Source organism: Aspergillus welwitschiae (assembly GCF_003344945.1).
Source record: "Aspergillus welwitschiae strain CBS 139.54b unplaced genomic scaffold BDQ94scaffold_63, whole genome shotgun sequence".
NCBI classification, from domain to species: Eukaryota; Fungi; Ascomycota; class Eurotiomycetes; order Eurotiales; family Aspergillaceae; genus Aspergillus; species Aspergillus welwitschiae.
Window position 1 is genome coordinate 53,269 of NW_020798757.1, and position 19,994 is coordinate 73,262.

General features: G+C 50.8%; 11 protein-coding genes across 11 annotated transcripts in view; 7 read left to right on the plus strand and 4 right to left on the minus strand.

Moving 5' to 3' along the window:
- The window catches only part of BDQ94DRAFT_118060 (BTB/POZ domain-containing protein), a 2,469-nt gene extending 1,728 nt beyond the window's left edge, over positions 1–741 (minus strand). Inside the window, exon 1 of the mRNA XM_026763712.1 lies at positions 1–741. This exon is cut by the window's left edge and continues 580 nt beyond it. Coding sequence (XP_026620304.1) covers positions 1–366 — 366 coding nt within the window. The 5' untranslated portion in view covers positions 367–741.
- On the minus strand, positions 567–1,418 carry BDQ94DRAFT_118062 (uncharacterized protein). Its single transcript, XM_026763713.1, has 2 exons — positions 1,153–1,418; positions 567–910 (listed from the first exon to the last, which is right to left on the minus strand). The coding sequence occupies exons 1-2, from the start codon at positions 1,364–1,366 to the stop codon at positions 768–770; spliced, it is 357 nt and encodes a 118-aa protein (XP_026620305.1). The 5' UTR covers positions 1,367–1,418; the 3' UTR covers positions 567–767.
- A 2,645-nt stretch (positions 1,419–4,063) lies between these two features.
- On the plus strand, positions 4,064–4,853 carry BDQ94DRAFT_154184 (uncharacterized protein). Its single transcript, XM_026768267.1, has one exon. The coding sequence runs from the start codon at positions 4,202–4,204 to the stop codon at positions 4,361–4,363; it is 162 nt and encodes a 53-aa protein (XP_026620306.1). The 5' UTR covers positions 4,064–4,201; the 3' UTR covers positions 4,364–4,853.
- An 843-nt stretch (positions 4,854–5,696) lies between these two features.
- Positions 5,697–6,993, plus strand: BDQ94DRAFT_175755 (uncharacterized protein; the record flags this gene model as incomplete). The annotated part of the gene is made up of 3 exons (XM_026772554.1): positions 5,697–5,906; positions 5,979–6,305; positions 6,364–6,993. 3 exons carry the CDS (start codon positions 5,697–5,699, stop codon positions 6,991–6,993), a joined length of 1,167 nt encoding a protein of 388 aa, XP_026620307.1.
- Positions 6,994–7,719: 726 nt separating this feature from the next.
- On the plus strand, positions 7,720–9,274 carry BDQ94DRAFT_175756 (uncharacterized protein; the record flags this gene model as incomplete). The annotated part of the gene is made up of 4 exons (XM_026772555.1): positions 7,720–7,926; positions 8,010–8,028; positions 8,138–8,200; positions 8,253–9,274. 4 exons carry the CDS (start codon positions 7,720–7,722, stop codon positions 9,272–9,274), a joined length of 1,311 nt encoding a protein of 436 aa, XP_026620308.1.
- A 790-nt stretch (positions 9,275–10,064) lies between these two features.
- BDQ94DRAFT_185016 (uncharacterized protein) lies at positions 10,065–11,585 on the plus strand (the record flags this gene model as incomplete). The annotated part of the gene is made up of 1 exon (XM_026774778.1): positions 10,065–11,585. The coding sequence occupies one exon, from the start codon at positions 10,065–10,067 to the stop codon at positions 11,583–11,585; it is 1,521 nt and encodes a 506-aa protein (XP_026620309.1).
- A 991-nt stretch (positions 11,586–12,576) lies between these two features.
- BDQ94DRAFT_185023 (NADPH oxidase family protein) lies at positions 12,577–15,508 on the plus strand. Its single transcript, XM_026774779.1, has 6 exons — positions 12,577–13,442; positions 13,536–13,835; positions 13,869–14,235; positions 14,292–14,356; positions 14,409–14,565; positions 14,684–15,508. Exons 1-6 carry the CDS (start codon positions 12,912–12,914, stop codon positions 14,887–14,889), a joined length of 1,626 nt encoding a protein of 541 aa, XP_026620310.1. The 5' UTR covers positions 12,577–12,911; the 3' UTR covers positions 14,890–15,508.
- Positions 15,450–16,454, minus strand: BDQ94DRAFT_163753 (uncharacterized protein; the record flags this gene model as incomplete). Its single annotated transcript, XM_026769808.1, has 5 exons — positions 15,450–15,572; positions 15,670–15,791; positions 15,923–16,144; positions 16,260–16,278; positions 16,386–16,454. The coding sequence occupies 5 exons, from the start codon at positions 16,452–16,454 to the stop codon at positions 15,450–15,452; spliced, it is 555 nt and encodes a 184-aa protein (XP_026620311.1).
- A 717-nt stretch (positions 16,455–17,171) lies between these two features.
- On the plus strand, positions 17,172–17,761 carry BDQ94DRAFT_175759 (uncharacterized protein; the record flags this gene model as incomplete). The annotated part of the gene is made up of 3 exons (XM_026772556.1): positions 17,172–17,461; positions 17,535–17,552; positions 17,620–17,761. The coding sequence occupies 3 exons, from the start codon at positions 17,172–17,174 to the stop codon at positions 17,759–17,761; spliced, it is 450 nt and encodes a 149-aa protein (XP_026620312.1).
- Positions 17,762–18,003: 242 nt separating this feature from the next.
- Positions 18,004–18,159, plus strand: BDQ94DRAFT_154197 (uncharacterized protein; the record flags this gene model as incomplete). The annotated part of the gene is made up of 1 exon (XM_026768268.1): positions 18,004–18,159. A coding segment is annotated over one exon (156 nt), but the record flags the coding sequence as incomplete, so codon positions are not given.
- Positions 18,160–18,739: 580 nt separating this feature from the next.
- Positions 18,740–19,783, minus strand: BDQ94DRAFT_163755 (uncharacterized protein; the record flags this gene model as incomplete). The annotated part of the gene is made up of 5 exons (XM_026769809.1): positions 18,740–18,899; positions 18,939–18,955; positions 19,008–19,221; positions 19,277–19,509; positions 19,655–19,783. The coding sequence occupies 5 exons, from the start codon at positions 19,781–19,783 to the stop codon at positions 18,740–18,742; spliced, it is 753 nt and encodes a 250-aa protein (XP_026620314.1).
- Between the last annotated feature and the right edge of the window lie 211 nt (positions 19,784–19,994).

A 19,994-nucleotide genomic window follows, 5' to 3' on the forward strand; every position in this document is an offset into this window, starting at 1 on the left:
TTCAGCGGGTTGTTCAGCGGGTTGTTCAGCGGGCTCTGCGACGGTTGCTTCGGCCGCAGGCCATCCAGGAGCAGACTCTTCAAATGACGGGTGAATAGGTTCGGATGGAATGTGAACAGCACGCCGCCCAGAATTAGACACTTTCTTACTTTTCTTCTTCCTCTTTTTGAGCGTTTTAATCGGCTCATTTCTCAAAGCTTCTACCCCTTCCGCCGAGTTCTGGATTTCATCGCTTGGTCCGGAAAGGGTATACGCAAGGTTGTCGCTGGTCAGAGCCTCACCTAGTTCTGCAAAAGGGGCATTTGGATTTTGTAGAACTATTATAACTTCGCCGTCTGGGTCGATAACGTGAGTCGCTCGGTCCATGATGGTTGTTCTTTGCGAGAAGTCAACACTGGAAACTATCTTGTTTGGCACGTAGTAGAATCATTAAAGTGGGGGGGTAAGGTAAGATAAATCTAAAGATAGTCCTGCTGATTATCCTGTGTTTTTACAAGTGAGATAGATGTGGCCGCCTTTGATTGGCATTGGTGATGACAGCCTCGCAGATACAATGTGGTCACTGATGCATTCATGCCCAACCAAATGCGGGTCGTGGTTAGCATTAATTGGCTTGATAATATGTGCTGTTACCAGTGCTCATAACAGTTACGCTGCATAAAGGAAGGTTGAACTGTGCTTAATGTGACTGCTAATACACACATGCGTAACATGAGGATGCCACAACCTCTATTTACGATTCACCTTACAAGCTGGTAGTCATCTGACTACCTTTGATTCTCTTCGACGAAACGACGAGCCACACCAACTATCATGCCCAGGTTGATAAAGAAGTTCGCGTCTTGATCCTTGTGTATTTGCTTGAGATATAGGCCCTCCCACCCGGGCTTTGAAAAAGCGATGAGCAGCCCTGACTCAGGTGAAGAAGATCAGTGATAGAATTGACAGGACAACAGTAAAAGAGACCGACTAGAAGCTCCTGCGGCCTGGCCACAAGTACATGCTCACTCCAGTTCAAGAAGTTGGAGAGTCCTATGAAAACACAGGAATGGCACGCCAAGCGGCGAGAACGGCAAGAAGAAAATGATTCCTTGATTGACAAACGACAACAAAGGTATCAAGAGCTCTTGCGGCCTAGCCACACGTACGTACCCAACCCAAGATCCAAACCTGGAGTCCTATAAGAACACAGGAAACGGCAGGACCAGCGGCCAGAACGGCAAAGAGCGAATAGTCGAGTCCCTATACGTGATGAGGATGATGGAGTTGATATCGCACAGAACGAAAGTGAAGTGAGATATCTCAGGGGAAGAAAGGAAGTGAGGAAATTAGTTGAGCGGTCGGCCTTGGGAGAGGATCGATACATAAGGACGGGAAAGGGGGCTGGGGCTTGGCATTGTTGACCGCGTCATTCCCTGATCACGTTATCTGACAGGCTACCTCATTCTACGAGCACAGACTCCCATTCTGATGAGACTCCTATTTACAGTACTCTTGTTTCCGCTCTCATTTTCGCTGCCCCCACCTTGAGGTCAATGCAAGACGGCTGGTCTCCACTGCAGTCATTGACGGCAGGATGCAAAAGCGGTTTTCTCGGTCGCACACGGGCGAGGCCTTACTAATAGGTTGCAGTAACTAGTTAATAACTAGTTAAGGTGAACATCCGTCTTCCCATCAACTACACGCTGTTGGTTAGACCACATTGTGACGGCCACGGTTTCCACAAAATTACTCCGCCTCGCCTTCAGACTTGGTGTTTCTTATCCTCGAGGCGTGGACAAGACATATGAGATATGAAAGAGTGAATATCTCGAGATTTGGTCTGAACCCGGCGGTAAGTAGCTGGAGCGCAGCTCTTTCTCTATGTACAGCAGTAGAAGGATGCAGCCATTGGCAGCAGTTCATCGTGAACTCTGAAACAATAAAGGAGATATCAAGAAAGCTTGCAATTTATCATTGACAGAGAATTTCGATCTCAAGGGAATTTTATAAAAACAATTTTTCCTCAAGCATGGAGTGAAAGTTGATGTTGCCCGCCGGTTTGTTGACAACATTCGGAAATGGATTGAACCACTTTAGCATTTTTTTTCCAAGAATAGTTGCGTACATAGAAGTGTTGTAAATAGCTGACACTGGGCTATTCTCAATCTATTGCATCTTCATAATCCTGTCGCGCTCTGTACTAAGCAGGCTGTTCAATGGCTCTCAAAAGCGGCAACATCGACATTCAGACGAGTCCCTATCTCCGTCTACTGATGTAGCACTGAAGGACCCACAACATCTGCAGATCACATTTTGCTCTCCCTGTATAGTTATGTGAGAGCCACGAGTATACTGTACCAGATGAAATTGTTCTTATACTTATTTCCAGTGCAGGATCTTATAAAGGAAACAATGGATTGTACATACGGTTTCTTGCACTCATACCCTGTGCATAGAAGAAATATTATAGACGCAGATTTGTCGAGCCATCATACTGGGCCATACTCATTGATACCTTACTTTGGAGGAAAAGGAGACTTGTAATAGCATTATCAGAGTACTCAATTCCTCTGTCATATACTGTACATATAGAAATGACGTTCCTTCTTTATTGTTTGTTTCCTCCCTTCTTTGGATCTTATAATATCTCGATGGCGGCCCCGCTTTTTCCATAGGTGCCTGACAAATACCAGCATTCAATCAGAGCCGTCTTGTAGTTATGTGCGATAGGTATGTGGCAACCTTTCGCAAATCTTGGTGAGCATGGATGGAAATATTAATCTTGCCTATCCGCTTGTTCAATGACAAGTATGTATGCGCGCTTAGCACTCGCCCAATTGTCCGCACATCAGGCCAGCACATATCCCACGTTATCAAAGCACCCAAGAACGCCATCCGAATTAGTTACCACGTCGTCTGTCACATTAGCAGGCAAACGCTTGTAAATTCAGACCACTTAACTCACCCAGGTTGACCAGCTGCTGAAATCCGTTACCACCACATGCAACTCTCATTCGCTGTCCTTTGCGGCCGTCCAAGCGACCACGGCATGTCTCAAACGCAAGCCCCCTACGCCATCTGATATAAACCCAGGCCAGTAATCGACACATCATGGGGTAACTTACATGTTCTGCTCAACCATCATACCTCCATTGTTCTCGTAGCAATAATTTAAGGATAATTCACTTGACTAATTCACTTGACTTCCATGTTTCACTGCTACTTGAGTAGCAATTGGCTGACAATAACCCGTACTGAGTTAGCTTCACCTGCTTATATGTCGCTGAATAACCACCACACAGCGCCAACGCCGCGTTTATACCCAGAAGGATTGCAATACTCGATCACATTATAACCTTGATTAATCAAGTACACTGACTCACTTTGATCAAAAGCACATGGGTAGTCCTAAGCATGTACTTATGAATTACGTTCATCTTATCATGTCTAATCTTCGTTTGTGTGCCATATCAGAATCTATGACACCGTAGCAATATCTTCGGCATATGGCAGCCCCCAATTGTTTGAGGAGCTCAGTCAAGCTCAGCCAGAGCTATTCCAGCAGCTATATGTCTCCACCTTCCCTTTTGGCACTATTAGTCATCATCCCTTCAGCGCCTGGCTCCCCTTTTGATCTGAATCCATGACACCCTTTCTTTTATTGGGGCATGACCTTTCACCGGGTACGGTTTACGGCCCCACACCCGGAACTGAACGTACTTGGCGGGTAGTTGTCACGGGTTGTACTCCCGGGCGCACTTGGTGATTATTTGTGTGGCCTGTCATTCAAGCATATGAAAATTTTATAGATGGGCTACAATAATATCAGCTATAAGGCTATCAGGCGGTTTGAGATATCTTCCCTAGCTAACGTAAATCAAGTTGATTCCACCCGTTTCGCGCAGTATCTTGTGCGAATCCAACCGCCTCTACGGCTTCTACAAGCCTCAACACAGATGGCACTCTTTGCAGGGCATGTGCCTGGACTAATACACGGACCCGGAGGTATCGCATGTGATGGGCTTAGGGTATACTAGTTCCTGCAAATTTAATATGTACCAGGGGGGTCAACCATCTATTGATCTCATTCTGCAACCGATGTTCCTCAGTTCCAAGCCCTTTTTCCCTTCAACAGCAACTTCATTCCGATTAGCCTGGACTTCGATTTCCCTCCTCTACCCGGAAACAAGGACCGTATAGCCGAAGGCTTGATTGGGACATGGAAGTGGCGGCGGGTTCACTTGGAAAAAGCTGGGAAAGCTGGAATACTGTAACCGGAAAACTGGGTGATGGTGTATTATTCCCTTGTCTGGAGAAGATGGTATTCTGGATATGGTCCAAGGAAGCGGTAATTCGGATCGAGGGCCGTTCTGTTCCTTGAAAAGGATGGTATGGGTTGCCTAATGAACCTAGCTGAAAACGGCGCCCGCCCGCATATTGTACGTAAATTTATATTTAGCCGAAAACGATCACCGCCCGGATATATGAAGGCTAGATAGATACAGAATTTCCAAAAATTGGCTTTGCCACCTTCCCTTTCCTTCTTTCCCAACACTAGCCAGAGCTATCCACTCAAGATTTAAGGAGGTACAGATCCTTGCAACTGCGGGGCATTCGTGTTCTGGCACAAAGGTTTGGGAATGACTCAGAGAGACTGGGTGGTAACTATAACATGACCAACACTAGCTACTCCAGCGTGTCCGGCACAACCGGCTTTTGGTAACTCCAGGAGACACATACAAAATCAATAAGCGCGCTAAATTTTAAGACATAATGCCCACTCTAAGGGATAAGTCGTCCAAATCAGCATAGCAGGGTTGATAATTTGCTCCGTTCCCTCCACTTTCAAATGATGTGTGTCGAGCATTGCCGTGCTGGGCAGTTAGTCTTTCCGGGCGGACATGACCAATGAGAATTGACCCGCCAGCAGCATTCCATCCCGAACAAGAAAACCTATTTCCAATCCAACTCTACAGAAAATGGGGTTGTCGGGATCTCGACCAAATTGACCAGACTGCAAAAAGTGTGGACATACTGATCGCATCTCACGCAATAGATCCTGATCACCTTTCAGAATGATAGACGACATAGCCGCTGTTCGGCATGTCTCAGTTGGGCCACCGAAGACGCCCAAAATAACCTTGTTGCCTAATTCGGCTGCTTACAAATGGCCATCTCATTTCTTGTGTGGGTGGGTTCACTGGCACATCGCTCTAACCACTCCCGGACATACTGGTACACATTCATTCTGTTCTAATTCCAGACCCTACTCCGTCCACATCTTCGCCTGTAATTAATACGTCTCTAGGTCGCAGGGGTCCCTCGGTGGCAGTAGATCATCATGTTCTACCAGCTGAGATCTAAAAGAATTCCACTATTGATCCAGGACAGGCAAGCTATCTGTAGCGTCAGTGGTCAAGTTAGAAAGACCCCGGATTCATGCTTGCCCTTGATAAGAACCGGGGCCTGCCATCGCGGTCCATCCTAATCCCAACTTGCGCTCGCTTACCACCTCAGTTTCCGGTTACTGGCATTGGAATGATCGTCCTGCCATTCGAGGAAGGCTCTACGCTCAGCCTTGTGTAAGCATGCCAGAATTATCTGCAGCCACAACTAAACCCAATGGGATTGGGACCGAGGCGTCCATTTTTCTCCAAATCACATCGGGAGTTCCGATATCTGAACCACCACAGCCATATCTCTAGTCTTGATTCATGCCTGTTACCGGTTGTGAGGATCTTCGGCAGCACCTTCCGTGCATCTCCAATGGTCTTCCCCAAGCTTCTGCAAAATACGCTGTGGTAGGCATGCGAAGCCACCAGGAGCCATACAGTCTCATATTCCGACAGTCCCAGCGCTTCGATCAGCCTGTCTCTATGGTAACGGTTTCGGCGGAAATCCCCTATCGTGTGGTTTCACAGCCGGTGAGATGCTTTCCTACTGCGCGGCAGCTGGAAGACCAGGCGTACTGACTGGGAGTATGATGATCCTTGTAGTTAGTTGATGGAGACCATACGCTTGCGAACTCACTCACTCCAATGGATGGGACCGACGCGGACCAGACGAAGCCAGAGCCTATGTGCCAGAACAACAGACATCGACGGCTGAATTGCGCCGTAGCCATGACAAGGAACGATCAAGTCAAGCGCGCAACGTTGAGGCTCAATCTAGACCTGCCATGCCCGCTGAGCGAATTGGTCAACCGCACGCCGCACATCCCGGTTAGAGACATGTGCGCCTGGGTACACCGTCCCGTCGAGACGCCACCAGGAGGCATTGCAACGGCATGGCAGGATTTCACGCCCAATGAATTCACTCATGCTGTACAGGCTGGCGTATAGTGATCAGGCGAAGCATTGGCTTGCACAGAACGATCATCAGGCCATCTCCATCCTCACCGGACGGAGCTGGAAGATGCAAACCCCCCACATCCGTAAGCAGTACAAGACGCTCGCGGTGATAGAGAAACAAAAGCATGCTGGAGCGCACCCGGAATATCGGTTCTCGCCATCAAACAAGAAGAAACGATCGCGGACTGCAAGAGCCCGTTCTCAGAAATTGGTGTTGCGTTCGGAGGCGTTCCCCAAAGTCAGCCGAAGCTCTCAGCCTCACGCTGGGTCTACGTCGTTGAACAATGACCGCATCAGTGGACCCTCCACAGGACCATTCCTTGCAGATGAGGAGACCCTTACCCAAAGCATTCCATCGAATACAGGTGGTGTAGGATCATTGCCAAGTGCCGCCTCGGTGTGGTGGCAGGAGATAATTTACTCTCAGATGGCCTCTACTGAGCAAGTCTCCGCAGGCACCCAACCTTGTTTCCCTGTCGTCACGGGGCAACCGGGGATACCGAACTCTGCTTGCATTGTTCCCCAATCTGGATGCCCTGGGCTCGAAGCTGTCAACGGTCAGTCTGCTTTCCTGACACTGTCTGTTACGTGTGAGGATTGTAAGGTTGACGGGGAATTGCTTATGGAAGGGACGCAGCGGGTTGCGACTGCAGGCCAGTAAGTAGCATGTATGGTTTTTACGGCATGTTCATCACATATACGTTGGGTATTGGCGTCGATAGGCTCAGATGCGAGGATCTTATGCATAATTATTCTCGGTTCTTTCGTACAGTGCGTGTGTAACTCAGACGCCCGTGTTTGTGTAGTGAGCAATGACTTCCAGGAGACCACGTCCGCGCCGAAGGCCATAGGACCTCATACTCGTGCGGACGACTGTTCGCCGCGACCACGTAGGAAAGCGTAGCCCAGGGGTCGTAAGAGCAACAGGTCCCCCGGAGAAGGGCCCAAGCTCCCGGAAACTGTTTGTGTGCCCCGGGGAGCCAGCATGTTGCTCTTGAGAGCGACGCCGCTCCCCTGATTCCTGCTGCTCGTCACAGGAACGGGAAACCGTTTCCTGCCTTTTTGAGCATACGGAGGTCACCTTGGCTGCTACCGAGCAGACTGTACAGCAGACTGACTGGAGAAGGACATGATCTGCACTTCTATAATTCAAAATGACGGTGTATTGGCATGCCTAGCATTCTTCATGCGTGATTCTATCATACTATATCGCTACTGCGTGATTTGAGTCTGCCCCTCAGACCAGAGCATAATATAAATGATTGACAGGCCAACCATTACGGACACAAACATCCCGACTAGATTCTTTCGGGCGTGTGTTAATGTTCCCACCCATCATCACGCTTTTGGCATCTGTGTACCGACCAACCAAGCCATTTGGTCACCCATGGACGAGCAGCAGTCACTGCCTCCGCTGGAGGATTATTATACTCAGGTGTCAAGAGACGCATTACGGACCGACGAAAGCCTTGGCGGAGTTGCGACTGCAGCAGAAGGCTTCGTATCGGTTGTAGCTCCGGTCCGTGAGCAGCAAGAGGACGCCAGTGTCACTGAGCCTGTCGAGGAACACCGAAGGCCCAACGTGCCTACAAAGGTATGTTGACGTTTCGCTCTTCTCGGCCTGCAGCGCAACAACCACCGTCTGCTGGGTGAACATTAGCTGATAGACGGAAATAGCGCAGAGTGAAACGAGCTTGTGAGAGATGTTTTCGTCGGAAAATCAAGGTGCGCGAAGCCACAAGGAACTGGAACTCGTGATAAACTGTTGGCCGACAGCGCGTTTGACTAACGTAACGGGTTAATAGTGTTCTCAACCCTGGCCCTGCGAAGCGTGCCGGAGAAGCGGAAGAACTTGCGTTCCTCAATCGGTTCGACAGAGCTTGAACCATCGTACTAAGATCTCTACCGAAATACGAACAGAGAAGTTGTCAGTCCGCAGGGTTTATGCCGACCAGCCTCCTAGTGGCACCACAACAACGGATGTGGCTCACGTCAGCGAGTCCATGAAGGGACACCAATGGAGCGCGTCCAATATGCGCTGCGCTTCAGATATCACCATCCCAAGAGACAATGGTACTGAACGTGGCTCACCCACTACGTGCCCTGCAAACATTACTACTCGTGGGCAATGGAATGAGATTAGAGATGATAGGAACAGCACTATTCTATCCGGGATCGGCGACAATGCAGGCTGGGGACCCCCATCTAGCGCAATCGCACTCCCGGACTCGTATATGCCCGCAGACAACTCGACTGGGGATCCTACGGCAGATCCATGGTACTTGACGCCGTGGGCTATGGAACCATGCTCGTCGGAGACATTGCCCGCATCTTTCTGGGATTGGACCTGGCCTCAATCCGGGTGTCTAACCGGGTCCGAGACCAACGGTTTGTCACATCCGTCTATTCCTGCATCGCAGGCGGCAGGATGGCCCTTTGGAGGCGAGGCTGAACAGCCTCAGCAGCCGAGCACAAGCGGCGTTATGCCCTTCTGGGCATACCACTCACAAGAGCTGTACCCTCCAGGTCCCTCTTTTGATGCACCGGACCCTATACCCTCGTCCGATGCACTCGGGCTCTCTTCTATACTAGAAACCGCGCCACCGAGCTTTCCGAGATTCCATCACGTGCAGCATGTCGAGGAAGCCAGCTTGGCGCTCCCGACTGAGCCTCCAATGCTATTGCCTCCCTGGGATCCATTGGCGCGTCTTTCCGCAGCATTGCCCATGACGGACTTCCACCGCCACAGCTTGCATCAACAACCATCTGCGCCCGTCCCTGTTCGATATTGCCAGTCGCTAGTACCCCGATGGCTACAGACTATGATGAATTACCAGGAAGCTGAAGTGAGGCCATTCGATGATTTCGGTGCCAGCAGCCTGGATTTACCTCGTAATGTCACGGTGCCAGAAGACCAGGTCGAGTATTGTCACACGACCTAGCCCAAGATCTTATTGTAGAGTACTCTCTGTTACTGTTTTTGCCAATGAATAGAACAACAGTGATTGACCTGCAGTAGTCTGCTTCATGCTTGCCGCAAATGTAGGATTGTCCCTTCGCACATGACAGGTTTAATGGGGGCAGGCCCAAAGTGTATGTTGCGCACACTTGGGTATACTGTACCTATTGCCGATCACTACTCTCGCTACGACAATGGTCAACAAAATGACTGGAGCAGCCCTTGGAATCTTCAGAAGGTGCAACCCTTGTGCAAGGACGTACTCAAAAAGACGTGCGAGTCTCTACACTTTATCCCCGCAGTTATATGCTGCAGGTGCCAGATTCGAGATGGTCCCGAATAAGCCTGTACGAAGCACGGAGAACATCAAGAATTTAAAGCAATATTGGCTCCCAGGCGGAAGATACGGCAGATACCTGGAGGAATGTCCTTGGTAAATCCAAGATGTAGCTTGATCAGCGGGAAAGGACTTCGAGTTTCTTTTCTGAAGCCCGCAAAATGTAATGGCTTACATCGATAAGCTTTATGGATGATGCAGGCTCAATCCCCACCATTTCGAGAGGATTCCCGAGACACTGCTGTTATTCAGTCTCACTGCACCGCAATTCATTGTATGCCTCAGAAATCATAAGGGTATACCTGTTTGTCACTTACATCTACTTTATGTGGCATCTTACGCTAAAGCAGCTAGTAGATAAGATATAAATCCTCTGTGTCCGGACTGTGATGTCTATCATCTATCCATCCACCAAACTTCGTTGGCTGTAGCAAACATGGCCAACACACGTTCAGGAAAGGATACTTCAAAGCCCACTGGTGTCGACAAAAACACCAATGCTCGAAAGACCCGTGAAAAGGATGAAATTGCCGCCCAGAAAAGGAAAATTGAAGACAAGCGAAAACAGCGCCAGCAGGAGCTCGAGTCACTCCGGAAGGACTTGCTAGCCGCGGACAGCCAATTGAATGGCTCGCAGCTTACCAAGGATGAGAGGGCTGAGCTGGAGAACAGGCACAACAACATTCAAGAAGCCATCCAATCTACGGAAGCGGACATCGAGAAAGATGGCGAAGATTTGATGGACATTGATACGGAGGAACATGCCGCATCAGGTTCTACTGGTCAGGCCCCTGAGAATGGGGCGTCATCGATACCACCACAACCTGTGCCGCAGAGTACATGGTTTCCACGTGCAGAGGAGGCGCCGGTGGAGCAGAAACCAACCAACGCTTCTAATGAGCAGGGAGAGGGACATTATAAAAAAACAGCATTTCCTGATCCCGATACCGCAATTGCATCCGTCGAGGAACCAGATTCGGCCGGAAGCTCGAATCCGAACGAAGATAACGATGGTGAATTGCTAGTCCGATTAGATACATTATCAAAAGATGGCCATTCGAACGGGGTGGCAGATGCGTGGTTCATGATGCTCGCAGCTGAGAACCTAATTGTTCGATACGGGCCAAAGCAAGCGTGCAAGTATGTCATCCAATCCGGCACAGGACACAATTTCGATGGTCTTCAGCAAGTGTCCGATTCGAAGTCGCGGCTTTGCTCCATCATGGACAGAGACAAACGGGGTAAAACGCGCCGTCGCTATGGCCCCGAGAATATCGAAGGGATTGTTGGTGTAGCCATTCTGGAGAGGCCCCCTAATACGAAAAGCTCTAAGGCGCCAACGACCTATGTGAAGCTCAAGTGGACTAACATCAAGGAGGAAGACAAACACTTATGCCGAGATGGGACCAATTGGATTACACGAACAAATCTCATCAAATTAACCAATGAGGAACTGGCTACGTCAAAAATCACGGAGGCCTGGGAGAAACAGGAGACACGTTACAATAACTGGGAGCAAGGGCTACCTATTGGAACTCCAAGCCGGTCGCCCACGCCGTGCCCACTGGACGTGTGGCAACGAGCAAAGCCGGAAAGAAGCCATGTCCCAAGAGGTCAATCTAGTATCACGGCGAAGCGAGAGGCGACAGCCAGCCCCGCTCCGAATACCATCAATGCAGAGTCCAATGATAATTCAGAACCGCAACCCGGAAATCCTGTTCGCCCAATTCCTGTAGAAGGGGCAACTGCCGCCGCAACCGACTCAACTACTCCATCCGATAAGCCTGCGTCACAAATAACCTTTAGCCGGAAGGACTACGTGGAAAGGATGATCAACAGTATGGCCTTGGATAAGACAGATATGCAAGCATACGTGAGAGCACTAACCTTGATTGAAGCCGATTATGCGGTCTATAAGGGCCATTTGTTGGCAAACGGAGGTGTGGAGGTGTACTAAGTGGCTGGCATTGACCGGGTTAACATCGCTGGCGATGTGCCCTATGAGATTGGCCGGACGGTCTGTTTGGTATCAGGCTTTCTGTTTGTAAAATTGCCGGCTGAGAAGAATGAGAAGAAGATAAGATGCATGTGTTCTTCTGCTTTAGATGATAGTTTAGTGGATCATGAGCAATTTGAAATCAAGACGTTTACAGTACTGCAGTGGAAGGATAGCCTCGTCATATTAGTTACTGCGGCATGAGCTTTTCCGGAGTGTGCTTAGCAATTGTACCAGGCAATCAGTCAGTATTCGATAGAACAATTCAGAATTGTTCTGCTCATCAGGTTTGTTTTTTTTTTTTTTTTTTTTTTTTTTTCATAAAGTTTAATGCTTCTTAATTTTTTTTTTTTTTTTTTTTTTTTTTTTTTTTTTTTTTTTTTTTTTTTTTTTTTCTAGAAATGAAATCTCATGTATAAGCATCGGGCTTGTTGGAAGGCTTTATGGCCCCTAGGAAGTTGAGAAACTGTGAAGGGGTGGGGCCTGCGGCAAGCCAGAGCTCCTAATTCTGTATCTCTAATCTGGATCCCGCGGAAGAATTCACTCGACACAAGCATCCTGCGTGCTCAGCTGGGTAGAACCGCGCCTTTGAACCCCTGTTAAAATATCTATTCCTGGACACATAACCGAACGGACTTGGAGGAGCCGTCAGTTGTTGTTACATACCTTAGCTGATTAACCATTTTGTATATGTGTTTGCGCCGGGGAGTGTCTGAAGATTTCCGTACAAGGGTCTGTAGAATTACTGGCTTGTTCCCACAACTGATACGAGTTCAAGCGGTGCTTCTGTATGTACTATAGAGCGACAAACGTAGCAGTCGAACACAACTCCATTCTCAGATAATTCAACCTTTGTCAGCATTATGTAGAGCTACGGTAGAACAATAAAATGACTTCCCATAAGCCACCATGGTAATAAGGACGTCAAAACCTGACCCTGCCTCTTAGAAGCAGAAGCTCGCTAAATACCCATTCATTGCTTTTATAGGTTGTCTTAGATGCACCTCACAGTTCTGATGCCGGGCATCAGATTGGAAGGGCTAATAGGACCCAGCGTTTCTCGGATTTGACCTCGTGGTTACACGGGCAAATACACGTGCCCGCCATATACTTCACCGTCTCACCATCTCCAACTACAACAGGAGGGCCGCAGAGCCGACCACCAATAATGAAAGTGTGTAGCATCTAGCTGTCCCGGTGGCCCAAGGCCGACGCCGTGAAAATGCTTATAGGCCAACATCTCCCATCTCCCATCTGCCAGACCCAACTTCCGCTCCCCCAGACACAATGCCTCCAGCCCTCTCAGACCTGTATGAACAGGCTACCCAAATCCAGTCCGTTGACTGGTACGGAATATGGATTGCTGCCTTGCTGGGCGTCTGGCTGATCACGCGGTCGGCGCACCGGCTGGGTCGGTGGACTGTCGAACGCCCGTTCGCGGCCTCCTTTGGACGGCGTCTCGGCCGCGAGTTGCCGTGGCTTCTCCAGGCTATTGACATCGCCACCGCTCTCGAGGCGATCTTGGTTGGGGTGCTCTTGGGCGCCAACATTGTCCTCCTACTCGTGTCGGCCCATGGCTGGGCCGACGTCCAGCAACGTGCGGCGAAGCTCGCCGTCCTGAACCTCTTGCCGCTCGGTATGGGCCTGACCTTTAGTCTCCCGGCCCATCTGCTCGGAATCAGCCCCTCTGCCGTTGCGTGGTCGCATCGCTGGGTTGGGCGGGTGATGGCCGCCCATTCCCTGCTTCATGGAGCCATTGCCATCGCCAGAGCGGAGAACCCGATCGCCTCGCTGAGGCATGACTGGGTGCCTTTACTGGTCAGTCCACCACGCTGCCCCTCGATGATGATGATGATGATGATGATGATAATTATCGTTGTGATCCGAGAGCATACCACTAACCAGGGCTAGGCAGCTGCCGCCGTTCTTCTCATGATCCCCGTGACCTTGCATGCGGTCGTCCGACAGCACTGTCAGGTCGCCATGAAAATCCACTACTCTCTGGCGGTCACGGCAATGGTGGCCCTGGCGTATCATACGTGGGACCAAGGGTCAGAATCCCGCTGGCAAGTGGTTGGTGCTGGGGCCCTATGGATCGTGCTGAGTGCCGTCGCCGTCTCCCATGCAGTTTTCGTTCAACAACGCTGGAGTGCTGGGCGCCCCGCCCTAACCATATGTCCCTTTCATGAGCTGCTTCGCATGGACATTACAGTGTCCCCCAATTAGCACATCCGGCCGGGGCAGTACGTATACCTCTGGTTGCCTCACGCAGGATTTCGCTCGTGCTTCCAACTCCAGCCCTTCTATGTCGCTTACTGGGATGATGCGCCCGGACCGCGCATCCTGTACGTTCTGACCCGACCACGAGCCTCCAGCCTCAGTACACGACTCTATCTCCGCGAATGGCTACACCAGCGTCGACAGCCTGCACTGTTGCTGGGGCCATACGGCCCATCGATCGACTTTTCTCCGTTTGGGACGATCGTGTTCATCGTAGAGGACACTGGCATTTTGCGAGTGCTTCCCTATATCCGCATGCTCGTCCAGGCGAGCGAGCAGCGGAGGGCAATGGTACGCAAGCTGAAAATCGTCTGGCAGATACAAGACTTTGGTAAGGCCGTCTCTCCATGCACTGTCCGAATCCGCAGAGATCCTAATGAATCCTAGACCACCAATGCTGGCTGGGCGATTGGATGCAGGACCTTTTGGACCTCGACCGCGGTGAATTCAAGGTAGGTGATAAACCCTCTGCAGCCATTAATAACGCTGCCCTGACTCCAATAGATTCTTGAATTTCGTCTGTATTACCTTACAAAGAGGACATCCGCTAACCCCGGTGATGGGTTCGGAGAACGAATTAAACTGTGTCAAGGGCCACTGATGGCCAGAGAAATCGCCCAAGGTCACCTGAGCAAGCGCCGTGGGAAGCTAGCTGTCGGTGGTAGGTTTACTTCCCACCCGATCGATTCATCCGTCAACCTACAACGGCTGTGTGATGAGAGCGCTTCTGACAGACCGTGTTGGACGTGCGCCCGATGACTAATCTTGGTCCACCCTAGTGTGCGCCCGTCAGTCCATTCGCCAACCGGTCCAGGATGTCGTCCAGCCTCGGACGGGGCCGGATATCAAACTCTTTGACCTCGACCTCGAGCCAGGTCATGTCCGGGAGGCGCCTTGTCGCAACAAGAACACCGCCACTGTTCCGGCCTCAAGTGATTCTCAGCAGTGGGTTGCCTCTCGCATACTTGAAGGTTATCGAGAATAAAGTGAGTTTCAGCATGCCTAGGACATAACGATTCTCTTTACGCGCAGCCGATCCCATGCGGCAGTGACATTCATCGCTGCTTCTCGTCTTCTCTCTACAGTCCGATTCCTACACGCTCAGCACAGACCGTCACGGATAAATTACCTCCTTCATTGGTTGGTGAACGGTCTAATTGATTGCGGGGCTCCTCCCCCTTTCCTCGGTAAGCCTTTGATGCTGGCACATCTGTTGTGCCGCCGCGAACAGATCCCCCAAGGATACCTTGTGGAGTCCTGCCAATGCTTACCATGACCGGTCGAAGAGCTACGACCGCTACAGTGCTTACATCGTGATCGCTTGACACTGCTCTGTTCTGGCAGGTTGTTGCGTATGACATTGCACGTGCAGTCTTCGGCTGTCATTGAGCAGCTTTGGAGCATGCGATGGCGACTGCGCAAGGGTACCCAACCGGAGCCGTGTCCGATCGCTGTCGGTGAATGCTACATGCTAGATCAGCTGGAGCCTGGCGAGCATATACAATTGCTTTCCCTGTGTTGGGTTGCCTCGAAGACTTCATGTATTCAATCCATATTGTCGCAACCACCAGTACCATCCGTTAGTTGAAGGTGCGGTCCGAAGACCGACGACACCAACGTCGGAGCAGCCCCTCCCCTATTTCGAGATTCGTCGCTTGGCGATTGTGCCTTTGATCGTCGAGCAGGATCAGAAGCTTGAGGTCTCTTGAACGTATGCGGTGCTGTCGACTAGTATTAGAGTTATCCTATCGGCAAAGTGGCCGACCTGGAACTTCACTGTGAGGGGTAGTCGAATATAACCACGGCTACTCCGCTTACGGCAATTTCCCAGCTGATTTTTCATACCCTTCATGTTGCCCAGTTGGTCTCCCGGGGCATCGGCATGATCTGACCAACATCCCACCATTCTTGGCCCGCAGTTTGACCCAGGGTCACGATAGACGGGGAGAAATCCGAAGTCCCTCTAAAGCGGACTAGTGTGACAGTTCCAAGCGATTTAAGGCGTACGCGCGCGCTACCGGCAATACTCCAGTACCGAGTCCATGGCCTTCTCATGCACAAATTTTCCATACAAGCACCATATTTGTACAACAGCGTATGTTGTGATACCGTGAAATCCCCAAGGCTGCAGCTGCTCATTGAGAGGGTCTTAGAGGTAGAAGATCCAGGAGAGACACCGTCCGTGAAAATGTCATCATGTTGTCCACAGACCAGAACCCTAAGAAAAGGCGAAGATACGCCTGATATGGGGATGCCCAACCTGCAGTGCAGCTATTAGACATTACCCTGCGAATGCGGGGTTCTGGCGGTTGAATGTTACTTGTCCTCTTCTTATGAGGTTTCCGGGTTCTCGACCTAGAATGGGCCTAGCATCCTATCTCCGCTTACGCATCCCGAGGTTATTTCTCGACACGTCTCTATCAAGCTATCGGCCCCCATTGATTGGTTGGTAATGCACCTTACGGTCGTCCATAAACACACGTTGGAATCAGCCACCGTCTCTGCATTCTTCCTTCCGCGCGTGAAGTGCGCCCTCGAAAGCTCGAACATTGTCGCAAGCAGCTCTGGGAAGTCATACGTCCATACATGCGCACCATTGACTTCGAATGTTTATGTGGCCAAGAGACGAGCGGAACCTCGATACTCTCGGCAGATTGCGAGTGTTTTCCGGGACAAACCTAATGGATGCTAGAAAATGGACTCAGAGCGTTTCGTTGAAAACATCTCGTGCAGCTTTTAGTATGAAGAGCATACTGGGTTCTTCTTTAGCATGCGTTCAGAGGTTAGAGGGCCGTATTTACAGTAATAGCTTGTGATGTTGTCTCTTGTTTCCTGCTCTATGATAATTATCTGTATCGTTGCCATGGACGTCACCCGTATTCTCACCATCCGATAACTCGAGTCAGGGAATCCAGCCTCAATTGTTCTGGTTTGCAGGAAGGCAAGATAACCCGACTGCACATAGTTTGACTAGTCCCTAGTTGGTCACCGTTGAGTGCCACAAGGATCGGCGAGGTTACACTCGGCCTTTGGTCTGCCCATGCCTAGGACCGTGGCCTCAATGTCACCTTCAACTTCGGGCTTGCATTGGGTGAACCGTTTCGGGCAGGGTTGGCGCGTGGTGTCATCTTGATTTTAAGTCAACGAGACAGCCAACCCTTATAAAGCGCCATGTGCGTCCTAGGCTGGGACCTCTCGCCTTCGCGGTATGCACATATCTCACAGAAATCCCATTCCTCCCGGCGTCACTCATATCCTCCGACAACAATGAAAGCTCACCTGCCACGACTGAACGAGCTCCGGAATCTACTGGCATCAGCTGAAAAGAAATCGCAATCCGGTACCCGGTCGAATGCCTCACACTTCACAGAATCAGCTCCGCCAGATGACAGGAAACCGAACTTTCAGGCCGCCTCGGGTGAGGGCATTTTAACCCAAGAAAACGGCGCAAGCGACAGAGATGCAATGTGGGAGGTCGACAGCGTGATCACAAACGAGCTTCCTGAGCATCCCAATAATGTGGATGATCTGAAGGCTCTCGCGTCGTTGATCCGCGAGTATGTCCCGTCATATGATGTCCCAAACCCGGCCGTCATTCACCCTTGAACGGTGCTGATCTGTATCTTCAAGTCTCGAAGCCAGAGTCCGGTAAGCTTATCTTCATTGCACTACCAAGTGACACTCTACGGGACCTCGAGCTGACGGAAAGCTATAGAAAGCTGGAGGAACAAGTGGAGGATCAAAACCAGGAAAATCACCGCCTGCACAGGAGAGTGAGCAGCATCTATGAGAGTGTCCCGACCTCTCACACCAAATCCCGTCGCTCAGCTCGGTACAAGGAGATGGAGTCGGAATGAACATCGTTTAGAACCACTGTCTTTAACCAAGCTTGTCCGGCCGGAATTAAGATCTGCTCGATTCTAGAGTATATAGCTATCTTCAATGAAGAGTGAATGTTTGTGCTGGCTGTAGTAGAGCGAGGGCAACCTGATCTGTCGATCCCAAGATAAAGGAATACGTTGTCTACTCCGGTAAACAAAAACTTCCACCCCGTAGCTGCATTTGATCGTCGGTGGCGTTGGGTGTTGAACGAATCAGCCGCACAGGTGATCATTTAAACTCCAGCGGTTCGGTGAAGTGGGTCTCCATCATGTCCGCCAGACAAAGACGCGAGGATGTGTCACGGACGTGTGTCGCGCCCCTCCCCCTGCTGGTACTATCCCCAGCGTTTGAGCCCACCGAAGCTCCACTGTGAGTTCAGTTAATGTGTCGAAGGTGATCGGCACAGCCTGGTGTGACGTCGGAGGCAGATCACGTTTGTCGCTGCCTCGCGACGCCCACGTTCGATGGCCAGGTCACTATGGCGACGACGTCGTAGGCATTTATATGTCCAAGCCTATTTTATGACATGGCGCCAAAGAGTGCATTGCGAGTGTTTTTCTTTGTCTTCCCCGATACCGCTAAACGTCGCAGTGATTAACGATGTGGACTCCCCCTGGGGATAGCTGACTCAGTAGGCGATCGATCTGGCGGTATTTTAGTTGGCGCAGGCAAACAGCCAGACAGACGTATGGCTGTGACGCCAAGTAACGTGACCACGCGTTTGCACACAGCATGTTTTCCTGTATTCTCCAAACTAGTTGCACATGGTCATCATTGTATACATTGTTACAAAGGAAAGCCTCCCAACTATCTACTGAAGGACATAACATATCTATCAATAGATAAATAGAGAACCCTCCTTTCCATGCGTAGCGGCTATGTAGCTAGCAGATCCAGCATGTATATTCAGCCTGTACCGTGCGCGTTGGCGCCGACACACGATACTCCAGGCTTTACACCATGTCAGGTGGACGACATACTGGATCAGGGCGTTTGATAGATGCCTCGGGCACACATTCCACAAGCCTATTTGTGCTTCGACCACGAGCGTGCGTGGTCTCCTGCGGTGGGGGCGCGTCCGGGTGATAGTGATAGCGCAGTCGATTCAGGGCGCTTTAGAAGTCATCCAAGATGATAGTGTCGCTCAGGCACTTGAAAACAAACGCCAGCTACAGCAGGGTTAGCATGCTGATCTTCCTCTCGTCAGTGGCGGCCGTTTACCTTCCAGAACGGCTCCATTCCCGGGGGGCAGCCTAGGCGATTCTCGACTCGGGTTGCACACATGTCCACCACCGCAAACACGATGGAAATCACCATGAACATGAGCATGACGCCGAAACGTGGGCTGATGCGGATCAGCTGCACCAGCGAACACCCATAACCCCGCTGGATGATGTATAGGAGAAAGCAGGTAGTGAAGATCCACCAAGGGTCCCTAGATTCAGATCAGCAATGCCGGGCTTGGAAAGAATTGCGCTCGGACACGGCACCGGAACAGCGGCTCGAGTGGCCGAGTGGTGGTATATAAGGCCTGGCCCCGATTGAAAAAGGCAAAATTGGCATAGATCTCGACGACCCAGTACGGCTGGGCCGCCAGCAGGGTGATCAGATAGAGTCGCGTGCCCCAGGGGGTGAAGAAGCCGCGAATCTTCATCCATGCGATCACGTTGTGGAGGGAGTGCGAAATTGTGAGGCCGACAGCCGTAACCGAAAGATACCAGCCCTGGGCAGGCGCATGGAGAAAGATGAACGTTCAGTGCCCGAGGGCCAGGGCGAGCTAAGCGTCTACATCAGCACGGGATAGTGCCCCATTCGCCGCAACGAGGCAGCACAACTTACCTCTGCGACGATGAGTTGTGCAGGAGCACCCCTTTTTTCATGTTGGCCGCGGTGAGGGCAATCATGACAACAAGGGAGCCCACCAAAAATCCTTGTCCCCACGCCTCCACGACAAGGATGTCCGGGTCTGTAGGACGCTGGCCAGCACTTGGCATCATATCATCGCTTTCATCCCACTGTGTCAACGGCGGAATGGAAAAGACACCACATCAGATATGGGGTTTCTTTATATAATCGGGTGGGGTTGCGTAATGCGAGTAATGTTCGCCGCTCGGCATGGTCAACTGCCGTGAGCGAGGGGGAGTAGGAGGGAAGCTGATCGACTGTGACTGTGACCAACAAATGATCGACGGGGGGGGGGGGGGGGGG